This window comes from Tiliqua scincoides, chromosome 4 (assembly GCF_035046505.1).
Source record: "Tiliqua scincoides isolate rTilSci1 chromosome 4, rTilSci1.hap2, whole genome shotgun sequence".
Taxonomy (NCBI): Eukaryota; Metazoa; Chordata; class Lepidosauria; order Squamata; family Scincidae; genus Tiliqua; species Tiliqua scincoides.
Genome location: NC_089824.1, coordinates 152,475,760 through 152,494,033, shown reverse-complemented (window position 1 = coordinate 152,494,033; position 18,274 = coordinate 152,475,760). Strand labels below are relative to the sequence as shown.

Genomic DNA, 18,274 nt, shown 5'->3' with positions numbered 1-18,274 from the left:
CAGGAGATAGCCAGCAGCAGGACTCCGGCACCACCACTGTTTGCAATGACAGACCCAAAATGACTATCATGCCGCTGTCCATAAAGGGCAGCCTTGTCTTAGTTAGGATTGGGCTGAAAGCCATATGAGGCAATAGATCTACCACAGATACATGGAGGTTCCCACATGGGAAGAGCTTGCATATGCAGAGTAAAGTACGGGTTTCTTCCTGTCCCCTACAATGTTTTCCGTAGACTGTCTGTACAAGGAAGAGCAACACTTTATGAATTGAAGATTATAATATTTGGAGCCTAGTTGAAGGTGGACGTGCTTGAAAATAATTTGTTGAAATGAAATCAATGGAATTTGTTTATAAATTTAACTTAAACTTAGACTGCATTCAGGAAAAAAGCCATGACATTTAACGTAGCAACATACTTTGCAAATGAGAACACTTAAGTCAAAAGTACTTTTCCCCCTAACTACACCTCATCTATGAAATGGTTTGTTTAGGAATGACCTGTCACGTCAGCTGCTCTTCTTGGAGAGACTCTATGTTCTGATTGGGAATCTTGATGAACTTGTAAGACTGAAGTGGATTTTGCATCTTTAGGTGGCTGCCCTTCAAGAAGAAAAGAGCAGTTTGATGTCTGAAAATGAGGTCATGAATGACAGATTGGACCAACTGGATGGATCTCTTGATGATACAAATAGTGCAGTTGCAAAGAAGTATTTCCATGCACAGCTGCAACTGGAACAACTGCAAGAAGAAAATTTCAGGTATGGATTAGTGCCATCTAGTAGCATTCTCACAGCCCAATCCTGAGCGGCCCGGGGCATGCGGCTCTAGCAGCGCTAAGAACGGCTCTCGCCGTATCCTGTGCGCCTCAGCCTGCTGCGGGCGGCACCTCAGGAGGAGGGGACTTTTGTCCCCTTCTCCCAGGTAAGGGAAGCAGCCCCACAATGGGGCTACTCATTTTTACCAAAAGTTTGGCAGTAGGGTAAAGACGTTCGTGTAGGGCATTGAGCCCCACATGAACGTCTTGGATCAGGTGGAGCAGAGCGCCACAGGACCTGCCTCCCTCCTTCCCCCCCAGCAGCCTCCTGTCTGCCTTTTCTCCACCTCCCCCCTCCCCAGAAAGCCTCCTGCCCGCCCCCTCCCTGCCCCGCTTACTATGCTGCAGCTCGGTGGTCCGTGAGACCACCATGCAGCAGAGGGCGGGCGCCCACCCGGCACTAGCCCAGCGACAGCCAGTGCTGGGCTAGCACGGGTGCTGGCCCGGCGGTAAGTCTCACAGACATGCCTTACGGCACGTTTGCGACAGTGCGATCCAGCGGAAAGCCAGAGTGCCAAGTTTAGGATTGGGCTCTCAGTCCCCAGGAATTTATTGGATGGATTGTTGAAAAACAGTATATAAATATTCTTCATAAGAATTGCTACAGTGCATTCTGTGTACGGCTGCTCATGGAAAATGTCAGAATTATATCTGATGCTGTCAACATAGTTATATGAAAGTCAATTAGCAATAGTTTCATATTGGTCCAAATTTGGCTTTGCTGCATTTGCTTCCTGTGTCTTTCTGACCCTGAGTCTAGCTGCTGTTTGTCAACGGTAAAACCCGGAATAGGCTGTACTTGGCATACCAATGGTTACCAAATCATTAAGATAGTCTCAAGGCCTTGTTACGACAATCAACAGCTTTCTCTATGGGGACTTGAATAGCCTTCGTAATTGGTTGCTCCTAACTATGGGATCTGTTCCTTGAAAAGGCTTTCTAGGCTCCTGCGTTGCGTATTTTTTACTTACCTTGTATAAAACTTCCATTGCTTCCAAACTATTTATAAACCAGTGCCAGCTTCTTTGTATCTGCTCCTGATATGGCTAATTACAGGTAGTCCCTTAAAGTTCAGGTTAGGTTCCAGAGGTCTATAATGAAATGTGCTTAACAGCCCAATCCTGTGCTCTCCTTCTCTCCCTGCCGATGCATCCAGAGGAAGAAGTCCCTCTTTTACCTGTGGATAAACCTCATAGGTGTACATGGTCTATTAGGACCTGCACTAGTGAAATTGCTAGTGCAGGTCCATGTGCACCTGAGCCATGGGATCAGGTCCGAGAAGGGGTTTTTGGTTCAGTGGATGCCACTACTGCCTATCTCATACCCTTCTTAGACCAATACAGGTACCTCCCTATCAGCCTTCCCCTCCCCACCACCTTACATGGGTTGGTGGCCAGCAGCAGCCCATTGCTGTGCGTGGAACTGCAGCAGCCTCACCACCAGTGCTTCAGCAGTTTGTGGCTTCACACACTTCTGGAGACCCTTTTATGACTGCTGCAAGGCAGTCTCTGCTGGTGGAACATGGGTTCCTCCAGCAGATTAACCCATTAGGATTGGGTTATAAACTGGAATTATTCGTGTATGTAGTATAAACAATTCATAGTCTTGTTTTATTTAAAAGATAATGTATGTAACAATCCACTACCTAGTGAATGTTTACTCTGTGGTAGTCCTACTTTTTTGTTGTGTAATGTATAAAATTGACTGTGGAGCAGCTTAGGTTAAGGGTGGTACAGTTTATTCGTTGCATTTTACAACTTGTATTTTTTAAAAAGTTACAATTTGCATTTTAATTAGTTGGAGAGGAAAACTAGTGTAGTTCTATTAGGGTTCTCCATTACTCACTGCTTCTGTGTTCCCAGAGCGCAATGTATCTCTTCACAAACTAGTCCTCTTTCTGTCTCCAAAACCAGCGCTATTGCACCTGCACAGAAACCTCAGAAGTGGACAGATTGCATCTGTGCAAAAGTGTGACACTGCTGTTAAGTTGGAATGCCTGTAAATGGTGTGCCCTTAAGCACTACCTATACTATCTAGGATATTTTAGTTTTTTAACTATTTAAATATAGGCTTGAAAATGAATTTAGTTTGTATGCAGTTTTGAGCAGTGCTGGTGGAAAGTTAACACAATTTAGATCTGCAAGATGGACCATTTTTGCCATTTGCTTCTCTGTAGTTATTGCACTTCTGATGAATTGTTCATTGTCCTACTTTGTCTCTTTCTGCAATGCTTAGAGATTCTTTAATGTCATTCTCTTTATCCATTTCTTTTGATGAATTAAATCTTTTTTCAGAAGACTAGAGAGAGGCTGGATGTAAACCTACTTGTTTAGAATGTAGATACTGGGACAGTGCAGTCATTCTGTAGATTTAATTTGCCCTTTTTGAAAAGGTATTCATGCATATAAGGATTTAGTTACTCTCTGCCTAATTCAAATAAGCCTTATGCTGAAGCTTTCTTAAACACTTTTTTCTGCCTCCACTGCAGGTTTAAAAGTGCATTACTGAAAATGAATAAAATGTCTAGTATTTAAAGAAACAACTAACAATAAGCCCTTTCTGTTTAATCCCATTTGTTCATGCAAAGGCTTGAAGCTGCAAAAGATGATTATCGTGTTCATTGTGAGGAGCTTGAGAAACAACTGGTTGAGCTTCAACATCGGAATGATGAAGTGAGCTCTCTTGCAGAAGAATCGAGGGCTTTGAAAGATGAAATTGATGTTCTTAGGTAGGTATGATGTGAGTCAAATTGTCCTTAATATTGGAGGTTCCCAACAAGAATGCTGAACTTCTCCTGAATCAAAGCTTTGTATTTCTTACCAAAATACACAGTACTACATTTCCCATAAAGAATCCTACATAAAGGTGTAACATTTTAAAATTCATTGACGATGGTGGAGAGCAGTATAGTTGAGATAGAAAGTGTATTAATTAAGGAAGCTAAAATATATTGACCAAAGTTCTAAAGTTGTTTTTTTTTTGGGGGGGGGGGGGGGCTGATGTGCAATTATTGTAACTTAGAAGCTGACAAAACTATTTTAGAGTAAGTGATACTTGATGACTTGAAAACACTTCTCATGAAGAAGGCTTATTGATTTGTGTGTCTTTGTGCATGTAACCAATAAAGGGGATCTTATCTGCATGGTTTATTCTAGTTCATACCATGCAGTGTTTCATACTAAGCAACGTATGTTAAATCTTCTCATTTAAGAGTAGGGGGCCCTACAAAATGACACTGTCTTTGCCCATTGCCAGAAGGGCCCCAGGAGGAAGTTCCAGAGTTTACGGAGTTTGTAGAAAAGATCCTACCCCAGGAAATTCCTTGCCCCAGTTCATATCCATTACTTCAGATTGGGTGTGGGGGATTCCAGAATAGAACTGAGCTAACATATTGGGACCTCATGAAGTTCATGGGGGGGAGTTGGGAGGAAGTCTTTTATTTCTGACTGCTTTGAAGCAGAAGGGGACAACTCTGGAGATTTCCTTTATCTTCCACCCACTGATGATTGGACAAACAGGGACTTGAGCAAAGAACACACTACTTTTTGTTCCTAGTATATTCCTCTGTATCAGTAGGAAGTATGCATGCTCCATCTGTGGCTGAACATGCTGTTTGGGGAGGGCAGGTGGAGGGAGGAGGATGATTTTACTGCATCCTCATTGGTGATCTGCTTTATTAATATATAGTAATGTTGAGAATGCTTCAAATTTTGATTTCGGAGAAGTCCTCCCACAGAAGCATAGCTTTAGAAGCTGTACTACTGCTGATTTTTAAAAAAATATTTCAGCTTGAGTATAGAAGCCTAAATTTCCTTAAGGTTAAGTGTCTTATTAACTTGCTTTAGCTGCCCATCATAAACTGAGATCAAGTATTCCTCTTCCACATGCACTGATATGCAACTGAGAATTCCTAGTATATCAACCAAGAGGTTAGTTAACATCCAGTTTGTATTTTCTGAAAAACAAGGTCGTAAGAATGAATATTTGTTGTTCTGCTCAGAATATATTGTTGTTCTGCTCTTAGGTACTCATTTGTACCTCTCAGGGAAAAAAGGCTAGAGCCATACTCTTGAGGAGAATTAACGGTTTAGCTTATTTAGCCATTTGATTCTGAAAACCCGTTTGGTCAATTTATGCTTTGCTGCTGCAGGACAGTTGCTGACAAGGCAGGTAAGCTGGAGTCAACAGTTGAGATTTATCGTAAAAAACTGGAGGACCTAAATGACTTTCGCAGACAAGTGAAATCTCTCCAGGAAACAAACATGATGTATATGCATAATACAGTTAGCCTAGAAGAAGAGCTGAAAAAAGCAAATGCAGCCCGTGCCCAGCTAGAAACGTATAAAAGGCAGGTAAGAAATTGGTTTGTCTTGATATGTTTCTCATAGTTTACTTCCTTATTATAGTTTTAGAAAAGTTGTATTTCCTGGCTTAGAGATGGGTCCACACTTATGGCTTCTCTCTCTCTCTCTCTCTCTCTCTCTCTCTCTCTCTGTTTTTTTTTGGGGGGGGGGGCTGGGGGGAGTTACTTCCAGTCCCACCAAACTCTTGCATGTTTACATGCATTTTTTACACCAAAGGAAGTCACTGTGTGATGCAGTACGCGCTTTTCAAAAAATGCTTTCGTAGCATATGCTGTGCAACTTATGATATAAAATTCAGGGCACAGAACAATACCTTTCTGTTTGCCAAAGAGAGGGTTATCTGGAATGCACCTGAAATTTGAAGTGACAATTTGTGGTTAATTAGCCATCAGATTTTAAAAAAAAAGTGGAGTTCAGGATATTGTTGAAGTCCAAAGCTGGTTTTCATAACTCTAGAAGACATCCTTGTTAAATGCAAGTAAAATTTTGGCTATGACCAACTCCTAAGAACTAGTTTTAATTTAACAAGTTGCAAAGCTCTCTCTAATGAGATTATGCACTTGCTTTTTCAAACAAGGTCCAAGAACTTCATAATAAACTCTCTGAAGAATCCAAAAGAGCTGATACACTTGCATTTGAACTGAAGCGACTAGAAGAAAAGTATGAAGCATTAATGAAAGAGAAAGAGGTAAGATTTCAAATAATGTAATGGAAATACATTAGCATGTCTGTCTCAAATTATTTAGGGGTAACAATACATGTGGAGGATGCCTTTTTGGACCATTTTCTGTTTGTGAGAGGTTGACTTGAGCCTCAAGTACTGGATTCTAAGCAGAATGAAAAGCAGAGCTGTAATTTTAAAAGTAGAGTCTTAGTGCCCAGTCCTGTGCTGGATGGTTGCCCTACGGTACTGCAGTCCCAAAACAGCTACTACTGTATCCTGAGGGACCAGGCAAACAGTCAGAGGTCTCCTCATGGCAAGGGAACATTGGTTTTCTTACCGCTGTAAAGTTCTGGCAGCCCTGATGGGTCTTCTTGAAGCTGTGCCAGCTATTTAGCTGGTGTAGAACCCATGTTGGGCTCCGAAGCCCCAGAGGGAAAGATTCAGTGGCAGCTGAGGCTTTCAGTCCAGGTCCGCCCTCCCCTCCCTACCTCAGAAGGCCTTCCTGCCCCCTGGTGGGAACTTGCTACCACATGCTTCTGCTGGTCCTCCTGCCAACTTGGAGACTCAGCACCCACTGGTACTGGCTTTTGGCTAGCACCTCTCCCCTCCTGGCCACTGCAACATGCCTAATGGCACATTTGTGACAGCCATTGCTGGGGCAGCATGTAGGCCACTGGTGCTGCCCCAGCATTGGATTGGGCTGTTAAACAGTATTAAAATGAAGGTAGATAAAAATGTATCAAAGTCCTTGAATGTAGTGTATCACTCTTTGACCTCTTAAACATCAAACAGTTTGCAGTGTCAAATAGCTGAATAAACCACTGCTTAGCAACTGAAGATTTCTCAGCCAAAATCTTAATCTACGTTGGCCTCGCGTTGCCTTCTAACCAGCTGTAGGCCTCTTATCTCTTGAGATCAGCTGCAGAAAGCTCATTTTTTCTCCTCATTGAAGACTTTGGCCTGCATCTGCATGCACAAAAGACTTTCAGGCCTTCTGCTCGTTCCAACTCTTCATGCCCTCTGAAAATGTGCTTTTGAGGATTGGACAGCTTCTGTAGTGACACTCAAGTCAGTGCAGGGGGTGTAGTGGGGAAAGAAACTGGCTAAGCTCCAGCTTGCATGCAGAAGTGCTTCAGAAGCACACAGAAGGCTCTTTGGCTGAGATCCAATGCTGGTTAATATGATTCAGGTACTTTCATGGGGTGGTGGCACTGTATTCTATACTGCTTTAGGGGAGGGGGGAAGACTGCCTAGAGTCCTTGCTGAGGTATAACACTTGTTTAAGACTGATGATCCAATCCTATCTGGAGGCTGAATTACTAGAATGTGTGTTCCAGTGGTGTGCTGCATTTTACGGCTGTTGCAAAATGTGACACATGATAGAGTGCAGCCTGGTTGCTGCTGCAAACAGCAACCAGCAGTGGCCAGGCAATAGTGACATCTGCAGGAGCCCCGGGGCTGTAAGTTGGTGTTATGGCATAAGATCTAGTTGTGTTTACGTCTGCATCAACTAAATGTTCTTTTATTTCCAGAGATTGATAGTACAGCGTGATGCACTGAAAGAGACAAATGAAGAGCTTAGGTGTTCACAAATGCAGCAGGATCATCTGAACCAAACAGGTATGAACATATGTTTTTCCCTCTTTACAGCACCCATGTGGACATAGCTTTAAAATTCTGTTATGTTTTCAGATGCGGCTACTGTGAAAAGTCATGAAAATCTTGCTGCTGAAATTCTGCCTGTTGAATATAGGTAAGAAAATAACTTGGTACATAAGATTTTTTTTGTGATTGAATAATAGGGTAAGGCTGCGGTCTTATACACGCTGTATATACTTCTGAATATAGTATATACATATGATTGCATTGGAAGTATATTTTCCGCTCTTAAAACATTTGCCTTTTCCATTTTGTAAGGTGACTAATATTGTGTGTCCTGGAATACATTGGCCTGTTTTTGTTCATATCAGGCTCCCACTGATCCGGGTTGACACGTGGTGGCTGCTGGGGTTTCCCCCAGGGCAAAGGAACAAATGTTACCTTACCCCAAGGACACCTCTAGCAGCCAAAATTCCCCTGCAGAATAGAATGGTAGTCATGTTGGCACAACTGTATCACCATATTGGGAGTTAGGATTATCCGTCAGACTGTCCTGTCTGAGTTTTTACCATATACTGTGATGTTTTGATTTGCTTATGGGTTTATTATATTTCTTGTTTTAATCATTGTAAAGGCAAAAAATTGGATCAAGGCAAAAAATTACCTGTTTAAATAAATCAGAGTGATGTGTTACAGCTACAGCCCCAGTTCTGAGGTCTCTGAAGACAGTTGACACTGGGCCTTTTTGACTTCATTTTTGGAATCTGTACTCCCCAAAATTAAAAATAAGTTTGTGGTGTGTAATGGGGCTGCACGGTGGTGGTGGTGAAAATGTTCAGGTGTACATTGCATTTACAAGTCTGTTTGCCCTCCTTAAGTTGTTTTCTGATCCAAAGTCTTTGTTATGTAGAAAATAGGAAGAATGTCTTATGAATTACTTCAAAAAAAAATTTGGGGGGAGAGTTGTGCATTGTAACATAGAATGCCCAGTTCCGTACCTTTGATGTAAAAAATAAATATACAGACAGATATGGATAATAGTGAAACACTTCTGTTAATGATCTTTATTTGCACTTTAGAGAAATGTTTATTCGGCTACAACATGAAAATAAAATGCTCCACTTGCAAAAAGAGGGATCAGAAAATGAACGTATTGCAGAACTTCAGGAGAAGCTAGAACAAAAACACCGGGCAATAAATGAACTAGAAACAGAAAACAGGTGACTTTTCCCTCTTAATGTTTGAACAGTTATTATGGAAACATACAGTATGAAGAATGAGGTGGTAGAATTATAACAGAATGTGAGATATATATATTGAGTAAAGGAGCAAAAATGAAAAAGAGTAATGATTGCACTTCCAAGAAGAGGTTATTTCTCCCCCCCTTCTTGTTCTTATATACTCAAAACCTCAATTTTTGCCATTAGATTAAATTTTGGAATCAGCTATTCAAAGTAATAAACCACGACTACTGATTGGGGAGGCAGACTTCCTTCAGTTGCACGAATAGCCAAAGGCAACTTCTCTTCTCAGCCCTGTTTGTAGTTTGTTTAATTTAGAAAGAATCACACTATTGTTCAGTCTGATCACTATCAGCATTCCCGAACTAATGTAGTCCAAATTATAGTAGTTTGTAAATCGAGAAAATGGCTTTTAAATTTTTATTTTTGAAGCTGGGGAAATTAACTAAAAATGTCTGGAGAGTTCAAATGACTCCAATAAGTGTAGTGGGAGCCGCTTCACATTTTATACTGTAATCATGTTTACTGTAAGAAATACCATTGTACTGTATGTGAAGTAAACATGTAGGGTGAAGAGCAAATCCACATCCCTTTGTGATTGTGGCCCATGATGATCTCTGGTTCCCCAGAACACGTCTGCTGCATTTTCCTACAGATCTTGCCCACCTTGCTTTCAATATGCTGTTTTCTCAAATATAGAAGGTATAGTAATACCTTCTATAATACTCTGAATATTTCCTGGAAATTGCTCTTCCTACTTGGCAGTGGTGGAAGATAATGGGGAGAGCTACCCCTAGGAGGTTGACCCAGGTTGTGACTTATCCTTCAGAACCTCAGAGCACAATCCTGTGCTTGTCTACTCAGAAGTAAGTCCCACTGAGTTCAGTGGCACTTACTTTCAGGTAAGTATGCATAGGATTACAGCCTCGGGCTTTTTGTTGAAGGACATGTCTAGGGTAAAGTACCTTGTCTGCTATTCCAAAGCATTTTATGGTAGCTGGAAATTGGCCCCATGCTCACCAGAAAATGCAGCTTCCTGTGACTGAAAGCACAGCACAAACTGCTGAACAGGCATGCCCCAGTATCTGCAGTGATTCAATTCCAGAACGCCCTATGGTTACCTGAAACAATGGATCCTAGGGATGCCCCACTCCCACCCTCTGGAGGCAAGGGAAGCTGTGATCCCATTGCCTCTGGAGGCTCTTCTGAGGCCTGCGGAGACCTCATGCATCTACCCACAGCCTCTGCTGGCCTCAGAATGGCTGTTAGAACAGAAAAAGTCATTTCTGGCTTTTCAGCAAAACTGGAAGTGATTTTTTTTCTCACTGTAGCAGCCATTCTGAGGCCTGCAAAGGCTGCAGGTGGTCACACACAGCCTCTGCGGAGATCAGAAGAGCTCCCAGTAGACATGGGGGGGCGCTCTTGGCATCTGCAGATACATGAATCTGCGGATACGGGATCTGTGGATACAGGCCCCTCCTATACTTTTCTGCACCAAACATTTCTGCGCAATTTAATGGATTTTAACCTTTTTAAATTTTTTATAATTCTGTAAAAATTACATTTGAGACAATGGTATTGTAGGAAGCAGCATTAAAGGTAGTATTGCTGTGTTGTTGGGGCTGTTTTGTAAAACTATCAAATGTGTTTCCCAATAGGCTAAGCAAGGAGCGTATTGGAGAGCTGCAGCAACAGATTGAGGACCTTCAGAAGACCCTGCAAGAGCAAGAGTCCAAGATGGAAGGTGAAGGGGTAAGTATCAGTGATACTTTTCATGCTGCTAATGCATTTGGTCCTAGAATCGTGACTCTGTTTCCAAATAGTGTGTTGGATTTAAATGAACATTTTCAAAGGGGTTGCAGCCTTTGTTGGTTGTTGCAGCAAAAACAGCACAGAATTTTGTAACACCTTAAAAGCTCACATAAAAATGTTTTTTTCTTTTTACCTGGAATGTGGTGAGAAGTGTTGGCAAATGTGAGAACACTGTTGCTTGATTTAAACAAGCTGTGTTTGGGGAATTACTTGAGAGACAGAGGCAGTGTGATACAGAGTTTGGTTTGTCTGTAAGGTCCCAGGTCAAGTCATTGGATCTGAAGCTGACAGAAGCTGCTTATGAGATTACCGTAGATAGTATAGTACTTGAAATTTTTGCCAAGTAATCGAGCTCCAGTTATCACTTCGCCTTATCTCCGGGTCAATCAGAGGGCAGAGCCCTTGGACTCTGAACAGTTTAGTTTCTCAGCTGAGCTGCTGCTCAGCTCAAGCAGGCCCCTCTTTAGTTGCTATCGTTACTTTCCAGGGACATTCCAGCCAAAGTTAACCTTTTATTCTCCTTCCTTCTGCTGCAGCCTGGTTCTGCTTGGCAAATGCTTGCAAAGCAGCTCTGTTTTTTGAAACACCAGGATAGGACCCTCCTTCCCAGGCTACAATTCAGTGCACCATTACTTAAGAATAACACCCATGGAAAGCAGTGGGTCTACTTCTGAGTAAAAAGTGTTGCAAATATCTCATCTCTCTGCTGTGAATTGAATTGCACACTCTCAGTTATGTGTTACGGGTTGTATGCTGTATGTAGAGCTTCTGGCTTTACACACCAGACACCTTAAAGGTGTCTTTGATTCATGGTTCTCCTCATGTCCACCTTAAAGGTGTCTTTGATTCATGGTTCTCCTCATGTCCACCTTAAAGGTGGATTTGATTCATGGATCTCCTGCAGTGGTTTCCAACCTTTTTCACTTGCATATCCCTTGGCAGCCCATTTCTATAAATTGTACCCTTCATATTAGCAAAATGTTTGTAATTATACAAGCCCTCATCTCCTCCATACGAAAGCCCAGAATTCATGTATTTATCACAGTGCTTTCTCTTTTCATCTGTTTGAAGAACAGAAGACTCTGCCTTTGCACTGTTCTGCAACAGAATTGTCCTGAGAAATTCTGGGTGATTGATCACTTTCCATATTATGTTTCAGCTTTTTTACTGTGCTGGTTTTCAGTCACTGGTTCATAGATGAATTGATGACCAAAAACTAGCTATTGGTGGGGCTTTCACAGCCAACTAGCTACCTCCCTTCCTGCCTTGCTGGTCCTTGCAAGGCATTCCTGCCTTGCAAGGCATTCTGGAGCACGGCCTTCCTTTTTCTGCCATTATTTCATTCTTTTTCAGTTACCCCTAAAGATCCTGTTGAGTGCCCCTGGGAATACATGAATCCCAGGTTGGGAACTACTGTTTTACTGCTATGTTGTTTACAGTGCACTTACTCTGATAGTGTTTACAAAAAGGTGGTGAAGACCAGAATTTAAAAAAGAATAAAAATGTATCTTATGATTTTTTACTATGTTTTTAATAAATTAGAGACTATAGTTTTTAGGTATCTTATTAAATTCAAACTTTGGGAGCAAGAATACATAACTTTATTGTCTAATTTAAATCCGACCTGTTCACCCCTCTTCTTTGGATTGTCCCCCTCCCTTGGCCGCCCTGCGAATTATTTTGTTCAACTTACCAATCCGAGAAAAAGAAGGGCTTTCATGTTAGCGAGACTGAACATATTCCCATCTGCAGTACACCAAGGGAGATTTTCTCAAATCCCGCGCTCAGATAGATTATGTTTGTTTTGTTCAGTTGAACCAGATACTCTGGACCATATCTTTTTTCGGTGCACTGTCCATCATAATCTCAGGTCTCACCTACTTGACCCTTTTCTTTCTTCTCTTCCTGTCTCCCTTATTGATCCTCTCCCAATTCTTCTTAGTGATTATTCCTCTTCTATCACCAATTTGGTGGCGGCATTTTTAGCGGTAGTTTCCAAGACAAAGATCAGAAGTTAATACCCCGTAAAGTTGCATTTATTTGCTGTGTTATATTGCTATTGTTTGTGGACTCCCAATATGCCAATAAAGGTTTATCGAAGTAAAAGTAAGTAGTTTTTAGGTAACAATTAGTGGTAGGTTATTTTTCAGGATCTGGCCTCGGGTAAAATCAGACAAAACTATAGTCAGACCCCCCCCCTTAAGTTTAGCCCCCGACTTATCCAAGGGTCATAGAAAATTCCATGTTTGTTGGCTCAAACCTGCCCTCGACTTTTCTGTAGGGTCGGCTTATGGGCGGGTGTCTGCGGTGGTTTGGGGGCTGTGGCTCACTTTATATACAATGTCTCTTGTCTACAATGCGGGTGGGATGGGGGGGGCTCCCAAACACTGCACTGCTAGAAGTCACCATTATATATTGGACAAGTATTCCTTACTACTTCTATTGTATCTAATACTGATTGCCAACAGAAACAAGTTACTGGCATATATGTGTCCTTTTGGTTGATCTGATAAGTTTCTAATCAATTTAAGTTTTTTTGTTTTTTTTTGTAGTCCAGCAAACTGAAGCAGAAGTTAGCAGCACATATGTAAGTAAAATTTAATCTCTGTAGGTTTTTTCCTAAGTGCCACTGAAACGAATGCCTTACTTGTCTTATTATTTTCAACTGTGTCTTGTTATGACTAATGTTCTTGGGCTACAACCATGTTGGGAGTGGAGTGTGTGTGGAAGGAGACTATGAATTTCATGTTTTGCCTTTTTTCATCATCTTTTGTTAAACCTTTTCAGCTCTGGGAATAGATAAATTGTAAAATATTTGCCACAGAATTTTCCCTGTCATTCTAGCCATTTAATTTCTTTCATTTCCTAAGTTTTTTCTATTAAAAAACATATGTACAGATAACCTTCAGTTTACCATTCCTGACGGAACTGTTACCAAAAAATTAGCTAAAACAAACCTAATTATATAATGGAAGTCAATGAGTTACATCCCAAGCCCTTCTCAAAATTGACATAAGTAATACAAATCTCTGAAATGAATGGTATGAACTTAAAAACAGGCTGTGGTCTGTTGCATGGCTCTTAAATAGCAGATGGGGCAAAGGACAGATCCACCAGGTGGTATGGGCATGTGGGGGGACAATGGGAAGCTGCTGCCATTGCTGCTTCTACTTACAGCAGAGGTGGTGCTCTGCAAAAAGACCCTCTCTCCTCTCCCCATACCCAGCCTAACCATGATGCTCAGAAAGATGCTCCTAATCTTTACAGCAGGTTTGTGATGCTTCACAATAACTGTCATTGTGAATCAAACCAAAACAAAGTGTCACGAACTGATGGCTACCTATATGTGATTTGGGATTTACATGTAGTTCTAAGGCAGGCTAACTTATAAGTGCTTCTGTAATTCTTCATAATTGCAGTTCATCTTTCTTTAAAAGTATCTTATAATAAAAGCATGGTAGCTGAATAATGTATTGGTTCATGAAAATATGGATTACTAATGTCTTCTGACCTCTGCATCAAAACTTCTGAATCCTACAGGGAAAAGTTGAGTGAAGTTCATGATGAGTTGCAAAAGAAGGAGGCTCTTCTTGCAGACTTCCAGCCTGATCTAAATCAAAATGGTAAGTGACTGATACTCCGTGTGTGCGTGTGTGTTCACTGCTGGCAGAGGCTAGGCCTTGTTTGGTATCATCCAACCAATGAGTGGAATGTTGCAAGATGGTAAATGAAAGACTATGTCCATTTTTCTTGTTCTTCCCCAAATTCTGTTTTAAATATTGTAGTAGCAAAGCATGAAAAGGGGTGCTGCTGCATATCCGAAGCAGCACTCTGGAGCTGCAGCTGGGATAGGGCGAAGAGGCTTGAAAACCAGCTTTTTGAACTTGATAGCTAACTTGATTGGTGTGTTTTTTTTCCTATATAGCTCAGAAAATTGAAGAACTGGAAGCAGCTTTGCATAAGAAAGATGAAGATATGAAATCAATGGAAGAGAGATATAAGATGTACTTGGAAAAAGCGAGAAGTGTGAGTATTATGTTTGCCAATCATTTATGCTATACATCTGGCATTTTCATTCCTGCCTGTATCAGATTTATAGAACTGATCCTCCTTCATTTTATGGTGGGCTTCCTAATTTTGTTTTCAGTTTTCACACAACAGTATTATGAATTGTCACAAAATGCTTTGAATGTAGTTGGCATTTTCAGCCCTACTGGCAAATATCGTACCATACGCTGGTGCAAATTGTAGTTTCCCTGCTGGATAAGGGATGACTTTTATGTTCATGTTCATCTTGTGCAGGTAATAAAAACGCTGGATCCTAAACTAAACCCAGCATCTGCCGAAATCATGTTACTGAGAAAACAATTGACTGAGAAAGACAAAAGAATTGAAGTACTTGAGGTAAAAGAAAACCCTATATAGTTTATTTTTATTTGCTATCTGGAAGTTGCAAGCAGATATGATTACAAGAACTGTCACATAGGGAGTCAGGAGGGCAGTTTGAAAGTGCTGCGGTCTCACCACAGTAATATTATTGGCCCTCCGCTTGTGGAAGGTATCTTCTGCTCATGCAAGGTCTGTTTTGCAACATGTGCTAGAACATTGCACTAAAAAGGTAAACCCAAATCCAACAGTAATTACGTATTTCTAGTTGCAAAACTTGTGGAAAGCTTGTATAGTCACTTGTGGAAACATGAACTGCTGCGAAATCTGCCAGTTGTAGCACTGTGTGGACTCTTGTACAAATGCTTGCACAAGACTTTGCAAGCAGTGCTGGTCACAGTACCTTGGCTCAAACCCACAAAGAGAAACATTGATTAATTCAGCACACGATTTATTGGAATTTGTGAGCCACGCTGAGAAATTGTGAAATAAAAATTTGATTAGTTTTAAATACTGATAATTATAATTTTCTTTCCCTATACTTTATAAATTATTTTCAGGGAGAATGTAAAATGGCCAAACTACATGACCATGAAGAGAAGTTAATTGTGTCTGCATGGTATAACAAGGTGAGCTTGAGTGTGTGAGTGAGAGAGAATGTACAGGGTGACCCAAAAGTAGGTGGACAGTAAATGATAACATTTATTCCACCTACTGTCCACCTACTTTTGGGTCACCCTGTATATAATACATTTCAATACATTTGAAAGCAGTTTATTCCTTGAAATAAGACTATTTCATACTTTTGCAACCCAATCCTATCCCCCATCCTTAATGCCAATACCGCCACTGCATTCTATGGGGGGAGGAACAACCGTGATCAGGAGGCCTGTAAGAAGGATAAATATTTTTCCTTACTGCTGCATAGTCCCTCCCCTTTAGCCTATGGTTCTCCTCATACCTATGCCAGCTATACAGCTAGCATAAGTTCCAGGAAAGCAAAAGGGAATAGGATTTGGTGTGCATGTTTGCTTCCAAAATACAACCCTTCCAGCTAGTTCCTTTCCCCTACCCCCCCCCACCTGAAATTCCCAGCCCACAAAATGCCCTCCTAACTTACCTGTCCTTTCTAAGCTTTCTAACTTACCTGTCCTTGGGCAGTCTGTACCAGCATAGCTCCAATGCTACTACTTCCCAGCAGTGGCTCAAACTGGCCAGTGGCAGTGGGCTCCGCACCCCATCGTAGAGCCTTTTACAACAGCAGAATATTTGTGTTCTTCTGACACATTTTCCAAACTATTGTATGGCATTAAAAAATAACAGATTGTTCCATGGAATTAAGGCAGCAGTTTTCAAACTCTCAGGGAGTTTGAAAACTGCTCTAAGTTATTGCGGGGGCGGGGGGAGCAAGGGGGCAGGGGGAAGGCAGCATGCAATTGCCAGGATCGCATTGCTCGTGTTGTACTTACCAGAGCCTCCTGCAGCCTCCTGGGGTGCAGGCAGCCCTGCGTGAGCGTCTGCAGGGCTCCCTAAAGCTTCAGAAGTAAAAGTGGAGCAATTGCGCACCACTTCTGGTTTTGCAGAGGTGGGGTGCGATCACTCCACTTTCACTTTCTAAGCTTCGGGGAGCCCTGTAGACAGTTGCACAGGGATCCCCATACCCCTGGGAGGCTGCAGAAGGCTTTGGAAAGTCCGGCCAAGCCCCTGCAGCCCCCTGAGCAGTGTAATCCTGGGGATCGCGTCACTACCTCCTCTCTGCCTCCTCGCTGCCCCTGCCCTTTAAGAAAGAGGCCAGGGCACTCAGGCTGGGGCGTCACGATGCCCCAGTTTGAAAAGCCCTGAATTAAGGGAATGCAGGTTTAAACCTTCTGAAAAGACCATGGACCAGTGATGCATCAACTTTCTATTAGCTTTATAGCATGTCAGATATAACTTAGGCAGCTAACTGTACTCTTGAGAAACATTGGAAATGTGAAATAGGTTGCACAGTCTGTTAGTATTTCAGGAAGGGATGAATAGGAATTATTGTATATATTTTTTAAACGTTTATATCCCACCTTTCATTAAATGAGATGTTCAAGGTGGCTGTCAACAAAGGTTAAAATACAAAATTACAATAAAATAACACAAAAAATGGATGTGGCTTAAAATAATAATAAAGCAGCAAATCTGTAAAAAAAAAAAATGGTTATGCATCTAAGTAGCTTGTCTTGCTTCCTTCCAGAGCTTAGTATTTCATAAGTTGGGCATGGAATCCAGACTCATCAGTGGAAGTACTGCTGCTGGTCCCAACCCCCATGGGCGTTCGTTCCTTGCACAGCAACGCCATGTCACCAATACTCGAAGGAATCTGTCTGTAAAAGTACCTGCTGCAGCATCAGAGTAAACCAGAAAGGATATTCATGCACTGAAGTGTCCTTAAATTATTTTGTAATTTCTGTTTTGAACTACCTGACAGAGGAAGAGATTGTGGTGCTGGGCATCAGTTATTTTACATATGAGACCTGTGATGTGCTGGTGAATTCTTGATTTGGCCAGGTGAAGCAATACATGTCCAGTTAGCTTTTCTAGATTCTTAATGGACTTGAGGAATTTGAGGTACGTGTACATAAGCACAATTCTCAAGAATTTATGCCTTTCATAGTCTTATTGCGTATATAAATATCACAACTGGCACAATGTTTAAAATTTAAATATTTTCAATCTAGGGTGACTTCTGATTTTGAATAGGAATTTTTGTTAACATGCTCTGCAAAGAAATGTATAGCCCCCCCCCCCCCCCGAGGTCTTTCTGGTATGTCTACAATGCCAATCAAAATCAGGATTTTTTCAGCAAAATTGAAATTCAGCAAAACCAATGATGAATTTGATGAATTCAGCAAAACCAAAATCTCTATATATTTGAAGTAAATTGATGTCCTTTGTAAAACATTTAATCTTTATTTCATGAGATGGCAGCAGCATTTTTAAAAGCTGTAAATCTTACTACTTAAATCTGCATGGTATATGGGTCTTTGCTCACAGTACCCAAAATAAAACTATGGAATGGTTTTAAAAAACTAAGTATGTGGCTCAGACAAGGGCCAGTCTCTAGGCATGATCCTGTCCTTTCTATGGAGACCAGATAATGTGAGCTTAGTGCTGGGCCCCTGCCTGCCTGTGACAGGACTACGTCACAGAGTGTGGAGAGTGTTAGGCATGAAAGTGGTCTCCCAGTGCTTGCATCTAGCGGGTTGGTGAAATGGCTTCAGACCCCAGCCACTAGACATCTGAAGGGCTGGTATATGAAGTGGGGAGGTGTGGAAAGAATTATCTTGCCATGAAATGGCTTATTTGTTCTGAAATGCGGTGTTAAACTGTAGTACAGTGAGTGGAAGGCTCTGCACATGTCTT

The 18,274-nt window shown here is 41.5% G+C and overlaps 1 protein-coding gene across 1 annotated transcript in view; it reads left to right on the top strand.

Moving 5' to 3' along the window:
* HOOK1 (hook microtubule tethering protein 1) overlaps window positions 1–17,644 on the top strand; it is a 38,208-nt gene extending 20,564 nt beyond the window's left edge. Inside the window, exons 9-22 of the mRNA XM_066624300.1 lie at window positions 593–759; window positions 3,403–3,543; window positions 4,966–5,167; window positions 5,757–5,867; window positions 7,376–7,463; window positions 7,536–7,596; window positions 8,522–8,662; window positions 10,342–10,435; window positions 13,048–13,082; window positions 14,036–14,118; window positions 14,421–14,521; window positions 14,798–14,899; window positions 15,442–15,510; window positions 17,106–17,644. Coding sequence (XP_066480397.1) covers window positions 593–759; window positions 3,403–3,543; window positions 4,966–5,167; window positions 5,757–5,867; window positions 7,376–7,463; window positions 7,536–7,596; window positions 8,522–8,662; window positions 10,342–10,435; window positions 13,048–13,082; window positions 14,036–14,118; window positions 14,421–14,521; window positions 14,798–14,899; window positions 15,442–15,510; window positions 17,106–17,267 — 1,557 coding nt within the window. The 3' untranslated portion in view covers window positions 17,268–17,644. The remainder of the gene's footprint in view (window positions 1–592; window positions 760–3,402; window positions 3,544–4,965; window positions 5,168–5,756; window positions 5,868–7,375; window positions 7,464–7,535; window positions 7,597–8,521; window positions 8,663–10,341; window positions 10,436–13,047; window positions 13,083–14,035; window positions 14,119–14,420; window positions 14,522–14,797; window positions 14,900–15,441; window positions 15,511–17,105) is intronic.
* Window positions 17,645–18,274: the final 630 nt, after the last annotated feature.